Here is a 22557-nt window from a genome sequence, read left to right as displayed (position 1 = left end):
CGCGCGTTATGTCACGGCCGGCTCTGGTACCGGTCGGAACATAGTCATCGGACTGATGCGGTGTTGCCACATTGTAGTGTCCGGTTTGTACTACCATGGACCTAAGAATTAAATGGACGGAGCACAAAGTCTCAACACGGACGAGGGGGTCCAGTCAGTCGATCGGGAGGAGAGAAGTCGTGGTGGACGGCTTGTGATTGGCGGAGTAGTACGCATGCGTCGCGCGTTATTTGAAATGGAATGCTGAACGCTTATACATATATGTACCCGTAAAAACCGAGAAGCTCGAAAGAACCGAGAAACTCGATTTTTTTCGAGCGGCTCGAATATACTTGGAGCAGATCGAAATTTTCGAGCAGACCTACGGTGTCGAGTAGCTTGAAGCTAGAAGCTTGAACATTTCGGGCAATACGAATGTTTCGAATATTTTAGGTTACGAAGAAAAAAGTAAGAAGAAAAGAAAGATAACATAAAGGGAAGTGTATGAATACGTTCATAAATACACAAAAAAAAATATAAAAAAATTTAGTACTTATTTTCAAAAGTTACAGAATATTTCCATTTACAGCTTATATTTTAATTATTCACGTTACTTATTTACATTCCCGTAGATAAACGTAACCTAAAATATTAGAAACATTCGTATTGCCCGAAACGTTCAAGCTTCGAGGTACTCGACACAGTCGGGCTGCTCGAAAATTTCGATCTGCTCCAAGTATATTCGAGCTGCTCGAAAAAATTCAAGCTTCTCGATTTTTTCGGGCCACCCGGTTCTTTCGAGCCACTCGGTTTTTACGGATACTCGGCTCGGCTCGGCTCGGCTCGGCTCGGCTCGGCTCGAAAAACCGAGCCTAGCTCGATTCGGTTTTTCCGAGTACTCGAACCATAGACATATATAGACAGAGTGTAAGCTGAGGGGGGTGTAAGATTCGCGGTAAGGGGAGCGATACAGGCAAATCGGGTAACGCAGTGGTTATGTATACCGAATGCTTCCGAAGCTAACCCGACGTCGGGCCGACGTGCCTGTATCTGACTTCTGCCTTTTCCCCTCCAAGCCTATCGTTCCCCTCGCCTATAGTCCCAGCTTTTACACCATAATGGCCACCTAAGAATTTGGATACTTTGCCGGCCATTTTGGTGGTATATATGCATAAGTTTTAAGTAAATAAAATTTACAATTTCCATGAAAAAATCCTGGTCCTCTAAAGGTTAATAAACTTTTTTTTCATTACACTACAGGGTGAGTTACGTAAAACAGAACACCTAAATATCTCCAATATTTGTAGAGATAAAAAAAAGTTTATTCGCAAGATTTATATGGTATCGAGGGGGTTATAACGTAGTAGTAATAACTTTTGTTACATGTGGAGGACCATCGGATATTTCAAGGTCAACTATGTTTTTTTTTTAAACGGAAGGACATATTTTTTTACTTTTTGCAAGAAAAAGGGGAAGAAAAATTAAATTTTTGATTTTACGATCTGTGTAACTTTTTTGTACAATTGATAATAAATGTGCCAATTTCAATTATTTTCTTTTTTATAATTTCAATTTGAGATAAACATAACTGATTTGTGAAAGAGGGGGGCGCGGTAATTAGCTTGGCCTAGGGTGCAAAATAACATAGCGCCGGCACTGCTCATATCTCTATTACACGTGTATACTGCTTGACACGCAAATGTTATAACTTGACCAAGTATAATTACGTCAGATACTGAACATCGTGTGGGTCTTGTGACTCGTGCTATCAAACAGAGGAAAAACAGACAGTCAAGTTATCGCATAGTTTTTTACGCATTCAAGTCAGTTAATATTCAATGTGTGCATTATTCATTAGTATGCTGCACGAATGTGTACACGAAGCATAATTAATGTTTTACATTGGAATACGTGATTGATGCAATACGAAACAGTAGATCCACTCGACAATTAGAATTGCCTATATATTCGCCACTGAAAATTGTTTATTTTTAAGATATGCGTGCTTCAAAGAAAACACAAAACGATTACGAATTAATACGATTTAAAGTATATCTCAAAAGTCATATTTTATGGAACAGATCTAGATTTAGTTAATGCAGAGAGTAAAATTAATGAACTCGCATATTTCGAAAACAAAAATATCCAATACAATTTTGATAATGGGTTCTGAAAGTTCATAAGAAGAATAAAAAAAAAGGGGTTTCACCCCCCAAATATGCAAACGAACCAAAATAAAAAACACATATTTGTTATTTTTCGGTCCTCCAAAACATATCCAAAAAACCAAAGCAATCTGACAAGGGAAGATCCCGAAAATTCAAAAAATTCTGAAACTTTGTGGATATGTAGGGGATTTCCTCCTGATTACAACGCATTTTTTTTTGCTGCCCAATATCACTCTAAGGGGGTGAAATTAATTTTTCGATTTTATTTTGTTACACGTAATCTGTAAGAGATAGAAAAAAAGTTTCAAGACAAAAGTTACTTCTTTTAATTAGATCTATCAATTCGCAAACGTTTTATCAATTGTTTAAACAATTAGAAAAGTTATAAACAAAAATATGAACAATATGTTCTAAAATTCGTTTTTTCACGTGAAATCAGAACTGGATGTTTAAATAATTATGAAACAGCATAATCCGTATTTTTTCCCACACAATTTCAACTATTTTCGTATTGCGGAATTGTGCTTTTCGACAATCGAAGAACTTTTGGATTCGATTATAACGTACCTTAAGCTGCACGACGAGCAATGTTATTCTAACATTTATTAGGAAATAATATGCGACGCGTAGTAAGAAAGTAAGATAATTTATATACCTACTTTTGTCTCTAATTACACATGGGACAAATATTTGAGGTGCAAAAAGAGGAGAAGAAGGGAACTGTTAGATAAAACTTATCCTTATTAGAACTTTTTATTTTTAACATAATTATCGAACTTTTCTCTTATTTGCTCACCAAACAGGCGAGATAATGCAGGCGTTTAGTAAGCGATTTAAGTATAGTCAGATAACTTTGAAAACACTTGTGTGATTATGAATTATTCTTCACGGTGATGAAACTCTTCAAAAAAATGTTGAAAACATAGATATTGCTTACACCACGCACATCGTATGATAGCATAATTACCGCACATGGAACAACGAGGTGGATGTATGAAATCTTGTTGTGAAAAAGCGAAATCTACTGGATTTTCAAACTGATTTGGTTTCTCAACGATATATACCACTTTTATACCATGCATAAGCAAACACATCGTCATACTTTGGTGATGAAAGTTGATTCTGAATAAGAGATTGTAATTTAATGACATTATTCCTTGCATTTAGCTGCACATCGTAATTAAACAATAATACAAGGTTCGAAAAATTTCGTACAAAGTTTTTCCATATTCGGAAACCATATAGGGGAGACCGGGGCAAGTTGATACAGACGAATTATCTCGACACTGTATATATGTAGCTCCACTTGAGCCAGATATGTGAAGATTGTTGTCCAATTCTTTCCTACGATCCAGCGCACGTTTGTGTACATTGACGTTAACAATCGTTTTTTAACTGTTTTCGTCATATATATAGAGAAAATTAAATAGTTTTGATACATCCAAATTGATCGTCAAAAAACATTTTTTCATTCATTTTGTATGTATTTTCTCAAGTTTCCGCTTACTATATATTAAAGAGGATGAACCAAAGTACATTTTGGCATATTTGTTATTAAGTAATTAATTCAAATACAAACTGAACAAAAATTGAAAACAGAATAACGCATCAACAACTAGCCCCGCAGTGGGGGTAAATTGACACATTTTACCTTCGTCCAAATAACATTTTTTAATTCATTTTGTATGTATTTTCTCAACTTTTCATTCGCAACATATTAAAGAGGAAGGACCAAAGTGAATTTTAGCATATTTGTTATCAAGTAATTAATTCAAACAAAAATGAAAAAAATTGAATACTAAAAAACGTATCAACTAGCGGTTCCTGTAGTTCCTGTAGTTTTCTTTTCAATAACAAAACGCTTCGAGATCCCGCATGTGGTAGATATACGTTTGCTAACCATTCCATAACCAATTCACTTGTTAACTTTCCAGATGCGGACGCCTGTGTATAAACATTCCACGGTCGAAACTAAGATTGTTGTACACGTGGACCAAAATTACCACCCTTTCCTGCAGGACAATAAATAGCGGAGAAAGTAGTTTCCCAGAAGCTGATATTGTGGGGAATATGGTGTAGCTATGTGTAGTAGCGGGTCTATACTCTGTATGACTGCTGTAACACTTTTGGCTCCTTGTTCAGCTGAGGCACGGCCCGAATGTAATTCCAGATTGAATCCGCTTTCATCAGCACTGCATGTATTGTTTGTTCCGACACCTCTAATACGAGGTTTAACATTATTTACAAAAGTCGAAGCAATTTCATTTAATTGCGTGGTATCTGTGCCGCATGATCTGGTAATAAATTTGTTCACTTCTCTTCAAACTATTTTACACGTTCTCTTAAAATTCCAGATCCAACGTCGAGATGCTTTAAAATTTTCTAAACTTGCCTCTTCAATAGCTTGTAAGGCCCATCTTTGAATGTCCAAATCATGAATAACGGCACGAGTTTCAATCCCGTCAACAAATTTATTATACACATATTCAGGAATTTGTAACAATTTTTCCCGTCGTGTCCCACCTCTGCTCACCGTTTCTTCCCATCCAATGAAAACAAGGCAATTCTGCATAGATATAAAATAGATACGAAGCACCTTAACATAACAGGACATCGTTTACCACTCACCTATACAATTGGTATACAGATGAAACTTTTCGAAATTTATGTTTGACAGATTGTAAAGAAAGCTGGGTCTTCTTACCACTCTTCCAAAATGCAACAGCCTTTGTTTTATATTCTAAAGTCACAATACCTCCTGCTTCTGGTACACACTGCTCTTCTTCGAACTCTATCCCCTGATAACCATCTGTCTCCAGTCTGACATCAGATTGGTAGCAGGGTCTGGCTCTGGCATGAGAGCGCAGAGTCTGAACCGTAGCAGATGGCAGAATCTGCTGCCGATCTGACATCAGTCACTGACATCAGGCTCTGCACCTGTTACGTCTGTATATAGTGTCTCTACGAGCTATAGTGACTTAGGTGTGAGGCCTCTCAGCGGGGTCTTAACCGATATCCTGCTGGGTATGGGCCGCCAAACGTGGCCTCCTACTACCTCTTGCAGGACTGTGCTTAGGGATTACCAGGGCAAAACCGGGGCCCTAAAGATTAAGTAATATAATTTCGATTTTAATAAAATAAAAAAGAAATTGAAGAAATTGATTATCAATATTAACCCTTAACTGGTATCCTGGGGTCGCTCATGACCCCAAGCACCCAAAGTTCGATGTACAATTTTCGGTTGTCTAAGTTGGTAAACTGAATTTCTAATTAATTTTATAATAATAGTTTAACTTTCTACGCTTCTATTATTTTCTACATTGCCTAAGAAGAAAATATTCATAGTGGTTGCTCTAGTGTCGACTTTACAAATTTCTGTGCCCTTTTTTATTTGGGGTCTGCCACGACCCCAGTATACCAGTCACGTTTGCCAAAAACAGTATACCAGTTAAGGGTTAAAAGACATCGATTAAGCTTTGCTACTGGCATTTAAAATTTGTCTCGTTGTCAGCACATATTAAATACAAATCCATTGTAGTAAGGTATATGTACTGCATTAGAACAGTCGTAATATAAATTATTTTATATTAACAACTTATTTTAAATTAAAGTCACTGCATGTCTTGAAGTAATGTTGGAGACTTTACCCTTTAGGACCCCAGTTTTGTCCTGGTCTTCCCTAAACACAGTCCTGCAAGAGGTAGTAGGGGGTACGTTTGGCGGCCCGTACCCAGCAGGGTATCGGTTAAGACCCCACTGAGTGACCTCACACCTAAGTCACTATAGCTCGTAGAGGCACTATACCTGAAGCGACCTCAGGGCCGCTCCGGCACCTTCAGTGGGCTCCTTTTTTCTTTGGAAGCCTTTTTATTTTAGTACCGCCCTCGCCGTCAGGGGGATAATATTCTCGCGGTTGTGTACATGACGATGTATTATAAGTACACTCCGGACGGAGGCGATAGTAGTCTAGAAGTCAAATTCCTAAAATTGAAATTGACTTCAGGGTATATAGATTGCAAATTGGCAATACAAGAAGGTGATTATTCCCAACATCCTTTTCCGACACTGAGTCTTGAAGCTGGTATCCTGCTCGGCTCAGCGAACCCATCCTTATTATCCTTACATTTTCCCTCTTCATTAATAATTAGTTTGTTTTTAGATGGTAAAGCCAAAACGAACTAGGCGTTTTGGAAGGAAGACGGTACTAGGAAAGTTAGCCCGGGGACTTTACCTCACAGTAAGTGAGGAACCCAGCTTCCATTGGGGGATTTCCATTGAGTCCACGATGTACAGACTCACTCCTATAACCCTGCATACTAGGGAGATACCAGACATTTCTAAAATAGCAGTAACCGATCCACGTTTAAAATATTATTTAAATAAATTATATAATAGTGTAATAAATAGTTTGTTAGATAACCCAAATTTATCCTCCTTTATATATGGCACAGTCTTTCCAAATGTTACGTCTTTGATAGGATGTAACAACACACCTCAGAACGCAGCCATCTGTGGACACAGACGACTACAGTTCTGATGTCAGACTCTGCTGCCCAGATCTGGCTATCACGGTTGTTTCTAAAAGTTCTTCGCGTGTAGGTACACATGTATCATCCGCAAATTCTACAGAATGTGGTCGAAACGGTTCCAAAAATTCTATTGTAACATCAGTTTCCATTGAAAATGATGTGTCTTCTTGCGCTTTACTAAGCATATCCTTTATTACGTCGTGTAACTCCATTTCTCTATTATTAACAGGCGTCTCATTATTGTCCTCAATTAGGAATGTTGTCTTAAGTAAACGAAAATATATTTGCAGGATTTATGAGAACTATTTTCAACACTACACGTTTGTTACACAGAACCAACGTATATTTACTGCTAACATCCAAACATAACCTAAAAATAAACTAGTATTTCTTATTGTTAATGAGTCTTTACTCTTCAGATGCCTTCGATACTACTGACAATAATAACGAGTCGAAGCATTTAGTATTGTTGTCTTCAGGACAAATCTAAAGAACTGATAATACCTATATCTTATATACATATATCATATGTGTATCTTACTTTATCATGTCTGAAGAAAACATATTTGTACAGTGAAATGTCTTACTAAAATTGTTCGTCTTCATTTTCCTTAAAAATAATGTATCATCCGATAAGAATACTAATATGTACATGTATTCTCATTATTAATGATTAAGAGAATAATACACATGAGATAACACTTTGATGGGAGACAAGATTAGGTATAAGGTAAGTTCGGGTAGTAAGGCCCAGCAGGTAATAAGGCCCACCTGTAATTTATCCTTGGTAGGTGAATCCACAATCTTGTTAATGCCATCTATTGCATTTACTACGTACGAAATGTCACTCGAAGAACCCCCACGCGATTAATATAACATTTGCCGGCTGTGAATTCAACAAATGTTTCCTCCGCATCTAGCGTTGCTGCAGTTATAAGAATTACGTTTGGCTTTGTATTAGAAGTACGCATTATCCAATTACTGTACAACTATAGGTATATACAAGTATATATGTTGGCGACATATTTCCACAAAATTGATGATTTTGTAAAGTGCACGTTTAAACATATAACCTCGGCAATGAGGAAGTGACAAAGCAGATAATAAGGCCCACCAAAATATTAAGTGGGTAGTTACGTTTCTCAAACGATTCTTTCGATATTGAGAAGAGCTCCAAAGCACGTACCACTTCAACCGGAAAAAAAGACAAGAGTGTGTGAACAAGAACTCATGCCATCCACCTCTAGAGAAACCGTGGACGGTAACTCTGCAGACAGTTGGTTTTGCAAATTATGCAGAACTGCATTCAAGACAGATATGCGACAGTGTGTCATGTGTCTCATCTGGATACACGAGGAATGCGTTGGGCTCACAGCTGAGGTCGAAGGTGTCTTTTTTTGCCCGAATTGTACATATTAAATAAGTGGGCCTTATTTCCTATAGAGCAGGGAATAAGGCCCGATTACAAGGTTTTTAAAATCCTATTAATTTCCGTATTTATTGTGTTCATATATTGTTACAAATATTATAGTGTATAGTTTAATGTCCATAGATTTCTATAAAAAAAAGTTTTCAAAAATATGTACAAGTTTTTTTTTTTAAAAATTATAAAACCTTAGGTGGGCCTTATTACCCGAACTTACCTTATATTCATATCATACAAGTGCTTTCAATGATAGCTAACTATACTTAAATTGCTTATTAAACGCCTGCATTATCTCGCATGGTTGATAAGCAAATAAGAGACAAGCCCGATAATTAAAAATAAATAGTTGTAATAAGGATAAGTTATATCTAACAGTTCCCTTCTTCTCCTCTTTTTGCACCTGATATATTTGTCCCATGTGTAATTAGAGACAAAAGTAGGTATATAAATTATCTTACTTTCTTACTACGCGTCGCATATTATTTCCTAATAAATGTTAGAAAAACATTGCTCGTCGTGCAGCTTAAGGTACGTTATAATCGAATCCAAAAGTTCTTCGATTGTCGAAAAGCACAATTCCGCAATACGAAAATAGTTGAAATTGTGTAGGAAAAAATATGGATTATGCTGTTTCATAATTATTTAAACATCCAGTTCAGATTTCACGTGAAAAAACGAATTTTAGAACACATTGTTCATATTTTTGTTTATAACTTTTTTTCTAATTGTTTAAACAATTGATAAAACGTTTACGATTTGATAGATCTAATTAAAAGAAGTAACTTTTGTCTTGAATTTTTTTTTCTATCTCTTACAGATTGCGCGTTACAAAATAAAGTCGAAAAAGAGCCGAATCTTCAGGGGTTAATTTCACCCCCTTAATCAGGAGGAAATCCCCTACATATCCACAAAGTTTCAGAATTTTTTAAATTTTGGCGTTCGGGATCTTCCCTTGTGAGGCGGACACCTGAATACCTGTTCTTGCAAGTATAAGCTACTACAAGTATACTGTGAACAATTCATTTTAAAATTGAAATATGTCTGATAAAAATGCAGTTTTCGAGCTGAAAGTTTTTTTGCAGTCTGTGTATGTGGAAATAAAGAGATAAGGGTATGGCTTTTACAATTTTACAATTTTTTCTATTTTTTTTTTAAGTAAGAAAACTAATTTTGGTACCGTATCAATTCTTACACAATTCAGTTTAACATGTACAATAATATTAAAATACATATTTTCAAAATTGCGTCTGCAAAACAACTGGTACTTGATTTTCATCCGAATGTCCCCTTGTCATGCAAGTTTGGATGTCTGTGTGTTATCTGGGTGTTGAATAATATTTGCTGGAACTTCACTATCAAGAGATATTTGAAATCGCATTTTATTTTCATTGTATTACTGATAAAGAGACGCCACATAAGGAGGGGTGTCAACACCAATACTTTTTTTAGTCGAGTCTAGAGCGAAAATAAAAGAACACTTGTTCAAGGCTTGCCAAAGTGCTACGATATTTTAAAGCAAGTACTATAAATAAATAAAAGCATTTTAAACCAATGGCTGCATAGCGTACTATTATAATAAACCATTTAATTATTGGAGTGACTAACGCAACATTTTTTTATAAGATATTGTTTCTGCGTAACATTGCTTTTTATTATAATTATTCTTATTTTACAGAAAATTATTTCGCAATTATATATATATATAATATTATTTAAAATTTTTTTCAAAATTACAGAAAGACCTCGATTAGGTATCAGATTATCAGAACACTGACTTACCAAAACTTGAATTATCCGAACCGAGTCTTCTGAAGAAGAAAGACAAATAAAACAAATGCCTACAGTGTATTGATTGAAGTCGTACTTTTGTTTCCTAGAAATTATCATTTTTAATTACATGTACACCTTCACTTTGCCGTTTAAAATTCCTCGTCGTTCAGCTGTTTAACTTCATCGTTTACACACATATTCTACGTAAGATTCGTTATCGGTTAACGGGAGCTTTTTTAATTAAATTGAACCTTTTTTTTAATAACAATAAGAAACGTACGACTTTTATAGCGAAAATCACGACCGTTTCTCTTCGAAGTTTTACCATTGCCGCAATTTTTGCTTTTCGAAAAAAGGCGCCGGTACCCGAGAACTACGATCCCAAAGATTGTTAAAAAAAATCGGTGATTTTTATTGCAGAATCACTCGTACGGGCTGAATCATGCCCACCGTTTGGGGCGGCGCACAGTGTTCGATATAATGTACAAAAGTCAAGAATCTGAAGTGTTCGATCCACAAATTCTTTTATCTTAAAATGTTAATAAAGGAACGTAGGTTTTAACTCTACCCATAACTTTTGCTGTATTTACCAATTTGTTGTAAAAAATGACACTAGAAATTTATTTCAAATCACGGTGCATTTTTTCAAACACGTGCCATTGACCGAATGTTTATGCTTTTCATTTGATTTTCATAAGTTGCGTTTAATACTGCCATGCCTTCAAAACTGCCAAGTCAGTTTCTTACAATATCAACAATTTGTACGAATTCCTTATGTTAAGTGTTTAACAACTTCAAGGAGACTTTTAAAAAAAGTACCAAAAAGTACCTCCGTGATTTTTTGTATATTAATTTAGGGAACATTAAACTTTATATTAACGTCAATTTCAGCTGCCCGAATTTGCCCGAAACAGAAAAAAGTCAAAATCATTATTAAAGCGTTCGCCGCCCAGGCCCGTGCTGCGCCCGCCGCGTAGCGTAGGATTATACAAACAGGATAATTTGTAGGTTTCTAAACACCTTGTAAATGAGCCCTGTTTCGTGTAGAGCAGGTACTTAGACACGTGCTTTGAAGCACTTCCCTATCTCTTTTGTGACTTCCTTATTCTCGAGGTTATAATGTTAAACGTGTACTTTACAAAATCATCAATTTTCTGCGAATACGTTACCAACATATGTACTTATACATACTTGTAGTTGTACAATAATTGGATTATGAGGACTCCCAACATATATCAGAAAAACGACATAATTGTTATAATTCGTGCAACGAAAGTTGAGGGGGAAGCAGTTGTTGAATTTACAACCGGGACATTATATATCAACGACGCGGAAACATCTTCGAATGACATTTCGTATGTAATAAAAGCAATATTACCTACTGGGCCTTATTACCCGCACTTACCCTACATGCATTTAAAAAAAAATTTAAAAACTTGTAACATCAAAGATGTATAAAAAAGTCCTTTTATAAACAAATATGAAATTTATTTTCAAAAATTTTACTGCAGAGAGAAGTTATTAATTTTTGTCCATTTCCCTATACCCATCGAACACTGTGCGGCGCCAAAAAAAACATGTTCTACGTACAGGCCACATTTTTAAAAAAATTCCAATTCTCACACCTGTTTTATAATCTACAAAAATATACCTACCTATAAAACACAAAAAGAATTCCACCAATCGGACTAATAGCTTATACCTGAATCACTCCCGAACATTGATCACCTTTTAGTGCCGAGAAACGTACATGATCCGTTAATTAACAATATATCGAAACTATATTACACAAATCAGGTCCAAAAAAAGTCTAATGGATTCTTGCCTTTCGAAAGATCGAACTCGGATAATCTGAATGCTTCGTGCAATCCTTGATGAAGGCTTTTTCGATGGAGGAGTTGACAGAGTCAATACTAAAAACTTATAGCTTACTGGCCGGGTTGGAGTTAGTCGGTTTTACTTTCGATTTTGGAGAAAAAGAGGCATGGTAATGAGTTACCGCCTACAACTTACAGCGCGCACCCTTGCCAGTGAAATCCTTGCATTTATGTCTTTAGACCCTGGAAACGTTTGGTGACTGCAAGGCGATTTTTGTTAATGATAGAGGAAAGTTTGAATTTACAGCGGCTGCGACGTTTGTTGACCTTACGAACTTATCACCTGGCTTCGAGAAAATCTCTTAGCTCAACGTGACTGAGGAAGATTTGGATGTACTTCTTTTACGCGGATGTTGGCTCCAAGAACGCAACACTGTTTAGTTTCTAATTTTTTACTTATTTCGGTGAGATAAAATGTTCTAATTTAAACAGTGATATGCAATATGGTAGTATCTGCTATCGCATGCGGGTCATCAAATGCTGTACACTATCACGTCGGGGTCGCAGAAAGTGTGCACACATAGCGATCTTTAAGTCAGGGAAAATTAAAAAAAAAATTGGAGCTTCGAAAGGCATATTTTTGTGACTTGTGTTTTATCCTTGAGATGTAAAAGTGGAAAGCATTATTTGTCATGGTATAAAAAATTACATTAAATTATTACTTTTTATTGTTACTACACTTGGGCTGTACACGAAATTAGTATCTTTCTTTTTGATTTATTTAGGTATTTGATGTATCATTGTTAGAATATAATGTTTATTTATTTAAGAAAATAAAAGTTACACAGTCGAACGTCAGTATAATAATAATAAGAACTGTATAAAACTTAAACTAAAAGTAATAGAAAGAATACTGTCTTTAGCGCGATACAAGTTAACCGTTCAGAGGGTTTTCCCCTCTTTTGGGTCTCCTGTAGCGAAAGAAAGGAAAACTCATAAGTTACCGGGTCCTTAAAGTCCCTGACACTCTGACTCTAGGAACAGTCTATCGTTGTACATATTCCAACAATCATATACTTCAAAACTATGTACATATAGGTATACATGTACAGTAGAATAACTTCTACTGCAAGCTTCGTTAAAACATCAGCACATTTTCTCTTCGTGGCAATTATTAAGAAATTAACACACTGTACTGAACTTTATACAACTTATAGCTTGAATTATTGGTACAACTGCAAAATCAGAATGCAATCAACGAGATTTGTTTGCGACTTTCGAGACAAAGTTGGGCAAATTCTACTTTGAATAACGAATAAAATTTAAAGATTTATTTATAAATAATGAGTAAATTTTATTCCGACGAATATTCATTCATAAAGAATGAATACATTTTTTTTTGTACGCACATTGATAATATCATATTGATAACGAATATACTTTTATTTTTACTCGCATCTGAAATAATACGAATGAAAATTTATTCCATATTTGTTTTATGAGAGATGATTTTTAGTCGAGTGTTGCACTTAGTACATAATATGTGATTGAATCAAGCTTCCAGTGATGACAATAATTATTATGTCTCTTACCAATAAAATATTATGCATCATTAATATAAGTACTATTCAGTTTATTCATAAAGTCAAAGAAAATTGATTTAAATTAATCTCTGCTTAAGCAGAATAAAATTTCTCTAGTAAAAAAATTGACTCACTTTAAAATTAAAAATTCTTTGTCGTGCACTGTTTCCTCTCCTATTCCCTGTATTTAAATACGTAATATTAATGAAAACATACTGTGCAAATATCTGTTTTAAATAAGGAAACAGTGCACGACAAAGAATTTTTAATTTTAAAGCGAGTAAATTTTTTTACTTGAGAAATTTTATTCTACGGTCACGTTATGTTAAAAACTTACTTGTATAGGAATGTATTTACACGGTGAATCACCGGATGTCGAAGATAAGTACTTAAATTGCCCAATCTAGACAGAATATTCCAATCAAAGATTACACGATGTTTGGAGAGGGATATAGAATAATTACATTTTTTGGAATGTTCTTTTTATCGGGATATGATAGTCATTTCCGGCCTCTTGATATGATTGTTATCGTACACCACATACTTGTGATCTCGCAATTTGCGTCACAGACATTGTCACATGAATGTGGGTGACAAGTACAACTGTGCATCTTGTTGGATTTCATCATTAAATTCCATTTACACTATCTTGAACAAAAAAATTACATAAGATGTAGGGTTGCCTGTGCAACCGTACGCCTAATTTGTAAGTAAAAAAGTATCAATGTATAAGGTAATTGGGGGGTAGATGTCGAAGGTTTCTTAGTAAATTTATACAAAACTTAATATATATGTTCCTATGAAATCAACAAAACTTATTTGTTATCTAAATCATATACTATGAAACGAACGCTACTAAATTAACAAAAACTAAATGTTAAGGGGGTATACCCGTTTGAACCCTCGGAAAATGTATACATTTTGTGGATTTTTTTACAAGTCAACGGTTTGATGCAGATTTCCCGTTTTTTAACTATGTTTACATAGTATTATGAACTACTTATAAAAAAAGTTTCAGTTAAAAAGCTATTGTTTTTCGGAAGTTACGGATACATGTCCGAAAGTCTCTCGATTTTAGACGGCTAAACGGTGGCCCTAAAAACTCGCGCTACGTTCAACCAATTTACTTCAAATTTTGCATGCAGAATCATAATAAGATTCCGCATCGTCCAACGAAGGCGATTTTGAAAATTTTGAAAAATAAAGAAATGGTGAGAGATCAAAGGTAAAGTTAAATTTTTCTAAGAGAAAAATCCACCTTTTTCCTTTATAAATAATAAACGGGGAATCGAAATAAAAAAAGCCTTCGTTGGACGATGCGGAATCTTATTATGATACTGCATGCAAAATTGGAAGTGAATTGGTTGAACGTAGCGCGAGTTTTTAGGGCCACCGTTTAGCCGTCTAAAATCGAGAGACTTTCGGACATGTATCCGTAACTTCCGAAAAACAATAGTTTTTTAACTGAAACTTTTTTTATAAGTAGTTCATAATACTATGTAAACATAGTTAAAAAACGGGAAATCTGCATCAAACCGTTGACTTGTAAAAAAATCCACAAAATGTATACATTTTCCGAGGGTTCAAACGGGTATACCACCTTAAGCCATGAAAGCAACAATTCTTCTCATAGACAATTTGGCATCTTACCCCAATGCATTTGTAATATAAAAAGCATATTCGTCAGGCATCTTAATCTCATTGCGATGCCATTTCAACCCACATCAAACGTTGGAGATGATGCAAACGAAACAAAAAATGATGCGGTACTTTTTATTCGGTACAATTTTCGCAAGGATTAGCAAAAGAAGATCATCCCCTGTCCATTGTCCTCTGTTCGATTTTCTCACGTAGGTTCGCATTGTTTAGTATAAATACACTTTGTTTACTAAAATAAGTAAGTCGCAACGTTTATGCTGACGCGGTATCTTACCCCAACCCAATTTATGCATCTCGCACCAATGTGTTGGGGAAATCGTTAAGTAAGCCAAATTGTACGCCAATCATTTGAGCAAACACCAGAATAAATAATAGAAATACCTTCTGTCCAGCTAACAACCCCCCGTTGTTGATAACACTTTCTTTTTCTTATTACAGCACAAAATATCAAGGGGTAGCAAAATTTTTTACGGACGCTGTAGCATAATCTGTTTCAAGACACGTATTATGTTGTATGTTAAAAAAAATTCCAAGCAATATCTTTTAGCAACGGACACAACAAAAAAGCATCTACATTCTACTGGATAAACTCTGAGTTATGGTTAATTGGCATCTTACCCCCATTCAACACCCTCCCCCCAATTACCTTATACGGCTTAAAATGTTAGTAGTTTTTAAGATTATATTAACCCCTTGCGTATTATAGGCGCGCATTTATGCGTTTATTCAGTGTGCGGGGAACGCCCAAAGGCGTTCAGCGACTACGGTAAGGAGATACGATTAGAGAAGTCCCGCACGCTGCGTACGCGGAGCGTTTAAATTCCCAGCATGCAATGGGTTGGACAATACTCAAAATATTTGCTATTCTAAATAACTATATCACACTTCACGCGTATCTTCTGCCGCTGTCTGTGATAAGCGGTGATCATTATTTTTTTAATTACCATCGAAGAAAATAATCGACGGCATTATTATAAGTACTGTTATCGTCACATTTGTCCGCAGGGTCCAATCCACTAATTACGATTTTGTCTCTGCAATATTTACTATTGGAAATGTATATATTTAAAACTATGTATTCTCCTAGAGAGCAGTCCGTGGATCGACGCGCGGGCCAAGGCGTAGCTTGGTTTCCTTATTATTATTTTTTTTTTTGGATGCTCCGGACTGTTGTGGTCGTCGACGAAACCGATACACAGTCAGTCCTGGTTTTGAACCTGTAGTAAAGACAACCGTCGCGATATCTTTTTCCAAAACGAATCTATTTCATTTAATTATAGAAAACCTAAGTTCATATAAACGAAGTGTTATTTATTTAATTAACCAAGACACGATTAGGACCGAAAAAGTAGTTTTCCTTTTTTCAAGATTTACCCCGCCACTTATAACTATCCAAACCCTTTTAAAGGTTTTCGGAAAAATATGATATTTCTAACAAGTACAACTTTCTTTAACGGGTTTATTACAGTCAGCTGTATAACACCACCATTGAATCACAAAAGTATATATATTAAGAAATAATATCAATACAGCGGTTAGAACTTAAATAAATATGCAAAACGAGAATGTAACTGAAATTGAGTGACTTCTAAGTAGCTCTACCTCTCACCTATATTTCATCTGCGTTATTAGGCATTTATACCATGTATTTCTAATTAGAATTTAGGTACTTCTAAATATTCAGTGCATCGTGACACTGAAGACATGACGCTGGAATGGTGTAGACCCTTGGTTTACTCCGAGTAGAATCTAATTGCTCAAACGATCGCAAACTATCCGTTTAAAAAACAATTATCCCTAGAAAAGCATACTGCTATTATAATATTGGAAAAATAACGCTACTCGAGGCAGTTTGCAGTTAGGATATTTTAAAATGCAGGATCTTCAGCACAGGTGTCTACAATAACTCCTGAACATTTGTTCAGTTTGTCTTCTTGTTAGAAATTACTCCGCAGAGGTTGAAAATAAATGTCACACTATAAACACAACTATGGTTTATTGTATAGATAGACAATACACAGTGTGTCCACGTATTAATGTTAGTTGGTTATATATAAAAGTATACAAGAAAAAAGAAACTTTAAGAGACGGAACGCGATCTGCACGGTTTGGTCAGAATTTTCAGACTGGCTACGGTCGTCACCTTATGCCCCGGTCAAGACCCTTCGCCCCTCTTCTCCAGAAAAAGAGAAACGCAGCCCCTTAGTCCTAACACTGAGACTCGTTGAACTCCAACACTTCTGATAGTATGAAATATGAATAAAAAATTAGACGGATTTGGGCACCATTACATTTCTTGTAGAAAGAACAGCTTGAAGCTGCGTTAAAAAAAGCTCCCGGATTTACTTTAACGTTAAATAAAATAGATTCGCTACAAAAAATTTGATTGAAATTGGCTGTGGTCCCTCCTTCCAATAGAAATGTTGTGTACCTATTGGTACCTATGTTCCCCGTTTAAAAAACCGGGGATGACCTCGGTATTTTAATAAAAATGTAACGCAGTAAAAAACCAACTATTACATAGTATGTTCAATTACAATCTGTACAATTTATGTTTAAAATATTTTTCTCATACAAGAAACAGTATAAAGTTTAATTCGAACTTGTCATGTTATAAGTGATTCCGCTTATACGCGCCAGTATTATAATTCATGCCGTATTTCAGTAACGATTCCCCTCTTTCTAGACACGTTATTACGTTGTAGAATTATTTTGCTGACCCCTCCAGGGTACAGATCTAAGACGCGTTGTCGGTAATCGGTAACCAGCACATCAAGGTTTTTGTTCGCGCTATAGTCGTCATTCCTGAAGAAGTCCCTCTTGGATTATATTTCTATTACAAAAGGTTGCATTTATTCAAATAGCTGCTATATGTATGAGGATTCATTCATAGTCCACATGAACACCGATCCGAGCCATTGTAGTATCGTCGCAGCTTGGCGAATGCTCGGTTCGCGCTCGGTTCACCGTCCACCAGGGTTGCCAGGAAAATCTCTACGCGTTGAGATATCATGACGTCACATAGATCTATATACACTCGAAAGCGTGGCGTCACTTGGCTCCGATTGGCTCAGCGTTGGCGTCGGTTGGCATGACGTCACGGCGTCACCAATACACTATTATTGTTGTAGGTGTTCCCCCTCTTCTACTCCGTCCTCTCTACGCCGCGCCGCCATTAAATCTCTACATATGGCAACCCTGCCGCCCACATCAACGAAACGTTCGCTTGCTCGATGCTCATGCAATGCTCATTTAGACGGTACTTCCGGTCCCTAAGTAGCGGTTAAGGAGCTAATCGTACAAAGTTAGAACAGGCATACGTAGGAGCGCCTTTAGCGATTTTCGGCCATTTGCAGTAGTGTGGGACGAATTATTTGAGCTGGGTGTACATTTTTAACCCTTAACTGGTACCCTGGGGTCGCTCGTGACCCCAAGCACCCAAAGTTCGATGTACAATTTTCGGTTGTCTAAGTTGGTAAACTGAATTTCTAATTAATTTTCAAATAATAGTTTAACTTTCTACGCTTCTATTATTTTCTACATTACCTAAGAAGAAAATATTCATAGTGGTTGCTCTAGTGTCGACTTTACAAATTTCTATGTCCTTTTTTATTTGGGGTCTGCCACGACCCCAGTATACCAGTCACGTTTGCCAAAAACAGTATACCAGTTAAGGGTTAATAACGCTTATCGTAGCTGACACGATGATGAATTCAATCACTTAGACTTCGATAACATCTATTACGTTCAGACGATACTCATTACGCTTTCGATAATAACATTGTCAATATAGGCTATATGAAGCAATTAAGGTTAAAGCATAGCTATCATATTAGTGTAATGACAGTAGGAGTTTTCCCTTAATAAATTGGTTTGAAATGTATACAGAGTGAGTCATAGCACTTATAAGTTACTATCCGAAATAACTGTTTTCACACATATCTTCAAAAATTCGCCTATGAAAGTCAATTAATGTTAGACAATGTCTCAAATGGTTCATATTAAATCATTCAGTGTTACATCTTGAAAACAAACATTCATACAAACATTAGCGGAATTGTATATGATTTACTTTTTATTCACAAGATCCTCAATGGTCTCGTAAATTGTCCACAGATATTGTGTTCTACTAATTTTCATATTCCGCCTAGGCAGTTCAGGGATGCAAGACTGTTTTATACCACTTCTTCTAAGTCGAATTTTGGCTACTTGGATCCAATTAATCGTATCTGTGAAGTAGCTAATAAGTAAACCAGTTCTTTTGATCTTTTCGCCATACCTCATTCTGCACTCAAACGTCATCTGAATATTCTAAATAATATACTGTGATATGCATCAGCTTTTCTCTATTTTTAGCTCTGCACTTTACTAATGCGATTACATCGATTACCGGAGCTTCTCAGTCAAATTATTTCATGTACCCTGCGTCACCTGTCTTAATGTCTTTTTTTCTGTTGTATCATCACGTCAACATGTCATCAGGCAAACATTACCACCACTCCTATAGGTGTTCCCCCTCCGCTAAATAAGTGGTCCTGCATAATGTTGTTTGGCAACCCTGGCCCTGACCCAGCGATATGTATTCACTCAGGAATTCGACCGTTTGCTGGGAGACCTGCGGCCCGATTCCGGGTGTCACCAAGATGGTTTCCCACGATGTCCCAATTTCCCGAGCAGCTCTTTTTCCGTATGTACCACGGACCGTTCAAGTGTCCCCGCGTCCTAGCGACAGGGTCCTGTTCTGTGGTCCCTCCCGCGAAGTTGCCATCGAGTCTGGGTATTTTCCTGTCTTCCCCCCTGGAAAGGTCCCAACTGTTGCCGCTGGCTTTCCGGACACTAGGCCGATGCTCAGTGTTCGGGCATTCAAGTTTCTTACGTATCATTTGTTCATTTGTAATGTTGAACTCAGTAGAATTGGACCCTTTCCATATTCTGCCTTGGTGGTGGAAAATCTCTCGCTATGGGCTCACGCGTGGGACTGGCGGCGAGCGCTTAACGAATACCGTCGACTCTTTCGTCGCCTCTCGCTCGCTCTTGAGTTCTCTCACTCTCGACCGACTGATTCCAAGAAGTAGTGGGGATAGCGACGAACGCTTAGCGCGGGGGTAAGGCGAGTCCATAACGAAAGTTTACTGCATAGGAATCTTCTAATAAAAAAGGGACACAGAGGGGGCGTGTCCAGTGCGTATAGCATGTATTGGAAGTTGGAAGTCGCCTACGAAGGGCTAAGTATATGTATACTTACCTTCTCCATCGTGCATATTTCGGCTGTTGGGCATGGTCGGGTAAAACGAATCGTCGGAATAATCGGGATGCTGTGTGTATACGTCGTAGGACAATTGTAAAATCAGCCTTTTTACAAAACGTTTGGCCTTTATGTCGAGAAAACGTTTTACCTCAGTTAGGCTAAACAATCATAGCTTTTCTATATTTTTCTATACATACAGAGTGTCTCAAAATTGAGCAACAATCCTGAACATGCAATATCCTGATGCAAAAAGACATCAAAAAGTCCTTTACCGTTTTAAGATCCGAGGCTTTGTTCTCAAGATATTAATAATGGAATATTACTGCCCTCCTTAGTTAAACTCTCCTATCTAGCATTTTTTCATTTTTTGAGTTGTGTTGAAATATTTGAAGTTCCACGCGTCTTTTACCTTTTAAGTAAAGTTAGAAAACTCTACGTGCTTCGTAAACATTTATAAACAATTTAATGTATTTAACCTAACTTCTTTCCTAATGGTTAAAATAACCTATCTAAAACAATTAATTAATTGGTACGTTAATAATACATCACCTACCGGTACACCTAAGCCAGACACCTATTACAAAAAATTATATTAGGCTGTTACGAAATAATGGCATGTTTTAATTTTGAATGAAGGAAAATAAGGATGGTACAAAGTAAATGATAAAACTTCAGTTTTCTCGGTTGTTTCAAAATGTTAGATAGGACATTTTAACTAAAGAGGGCAGATTAGCGGTCCAAGTTCTGGGCCGCGCAGTTTAAACTCGAAACAGCTGAGCGCGGAGCAATGACCGCTCGCGTGTACACGCAGGAGGCGTGTGTTGATACAGGTTCACGCCGTGAAAATGATCCAGCGCTAAAGGCAACAAATTTTTTAAGTGAAACGATTTTATTTAACTTGATCAATAATGCACTAAATAGTAAAAAATAATCTTTTCCTTGCACTACAATTGTGATGGTGATATGTGACTTTAAATGAAATCTTGGGGCATCCATAAGTTAATTAATTCAATTAATAATTTTTTTAGCTGCCAAATGAATTATAAAAAGGATAATCACAGAGTTTGTAGGTAGCAGTTTAAAATAATTTTTTTAGTCAAGTTGGTGTAAGTGACACCCTATCACCGAATGGATTACTAAATTATACCTGTAAATAGAAGGTACATAAGTTAATTTTATCAATTACAGATGGATTATGTCAGTCGAATAATAAGTATCTAACAATTTTCAAATAAAAATAGTTTTGCTTTTTGGATATTCCTTTATAAATAAATGAAACAGACAGAAATTTCTAAGAAAACTTTTAATAAACATCACTATTCAGTTTATCAATTTTCGCGCACGTTACAATATATATCCCGCAATTAAATTATTTCGTTGCATTAATGCGGATGCATTATTAAAATTTGAAAACTCCCACAACAAATTCTTTCGACCCTTGATTCAGTATTAAATTGATTCATTGCCCCACGATTTTATTTAAAGTCACACATCACCATCGGAATTGCAGTACAAGAAAATAATTATTTTTTCTTTTTATTTTTTCTTTGTTTAATTAAAAAAAAAATTTATACGTTTTTTTACATCTTGCGCTAGAACCGTTCACTCCAACGTGCTATTTTGGAGCGACATGTCAAAATCCACAGATTGAAGCGGCTGTGTAAACGGGCCCAATTAAACCTTTTCTTAATCGTGTTTTCTTAATAAAGCCTTCGATATATTTTTAGATACCTACTTCGCGACTTTCCTTTTCTTTACACATCTGGTCATCACCCGCTAAGATCCTTAGTTCCTTCCGAGCGAACGCGACTTAACCGTGGGTCCTAAGGCCCCCTTCCAAGGCGAAACCTAACGTCTATGTCACCACCGTACTTTCTTCAAACCACCTCTTCCTCCCTTACTCATTGACCAATCCTAGCTCCATTTTCCACACCCTCGCAATAGAAGCTACCAATAGGATTCTCCGTTGTGCCCACGTTCTTTTCCTCCGTACGTCTTTTAGCTTTAGATCTCGCTTGTACATCGCACCAGCAACTACTTCGAAGCGACTTACAATAAAGGACATTTTTATACAAGTGTTTGTATTTGCATTCTCCCGGGAACACGACAATATTTATTGTTAGCAATAATGAAGCATCACCTTGTAAAAGGGGCTGCAAAGTTGAGCTTACGCAGATGCGGCCAGCGTGACGCCTACAGCGACGATGGGCCCGACCAGTGCGACACCATAAATATCATAAATTGGCATCGGGGTCCTTAAGAGTTTTTCCCAAAAGGACAAGAGGGGACTTTCCACGGGACGGAAAGGCAGTCGATTACAGACCGGGACTCGGGAAAGACCTTCTCGACTCTACCGATTCTTAACAACGGAATAAAAC

The 22557-nt window shown here is 36.4% G+C and overlaps 2 protein-coding genes and 1 long non-coding RNA gene across 4 annotated transcripts in view; 1 reads left to right on the top strand and 2 right to left on the bottom strand.

Annotated features, from left to right (window-relative positions):
• Positions 1–22557, top strand: part of LOC143376226 (glycerol-3-phosphate dehydrogenase [NAD(+)], cytoplasmic) — a 61052-nt gene that overhangs the window by 26397 nt on the left and 12098 nt on the right. The window lies entirely within an intron of this gene.
• On the bottom strand, positions 4575–5059 carry LOC143376239 (uncharacterized). The gene is made up of 2 exons (XM_076826363.1): positions 4776–5059; positions 4575–4713 (listed from the first exon to the last, which is right to left on the bottom strand). The coding sequence occupies exons 1-2, from the start codon at positions 5057–5059 to the stop codon at positions 4677–4679; spliced, it is 321 nt and encodes a 106-aa protein (XP_076682478.1). The 3' UTR covers positions 4575–4676.
• The window catches only part of LOC143376247 (uncharacterized), a 141298-nt gene continuing 127315 nt past the window's right edge, over positions 8575–22557 (bottom strand). Inside the window, exon 2 of the long non-coding RNA XR_013087059.1 lies at positions 8575–8867. This is a non-coding gene — a long non-coding RNA (uncharacterized LOC143376247). The remainder of the gene's footprint in view (positions 8868–22557) is intronic.

This window comes from Andrena cerasifolii, chromosome 14 (genome assembly GCF_050908995.1).
Source record: "Andrena cerasifolii isolate SP2316 chromosome 14, iyAndCera1_principal, whole genome shotgun sequence".
NCBI classification, from domain to species: Eukaryota; Metazoa; Arthropoda; class Insecta; order Hymenoptera; family Andrenidae; genus Andrena; species Andrena cerasifolii.
The sequence above is the reverse complement of the archived record's forward strand: the minus strand, read 5'-3'. Positions and strand labels throughout refer to the sequence as shown.

Bases quoted from the DNA above. Each gene is read 5' to 3' on its own strand.
- LOC143376239 (XM_076826363.1), bottom strand. From the start codon at position 5,059: ATGTCAGATCGGCAGCAGATTCTGCCATCTGCTACGGTTCAGACTCTG. The intron at 4,714-4,775 runs GTGAGTGGTAAA...ATATCTATGCAG, and splicing joins TCTGTATACCAATTGTATAG to AATTGCCTTGTTTTCATTGG.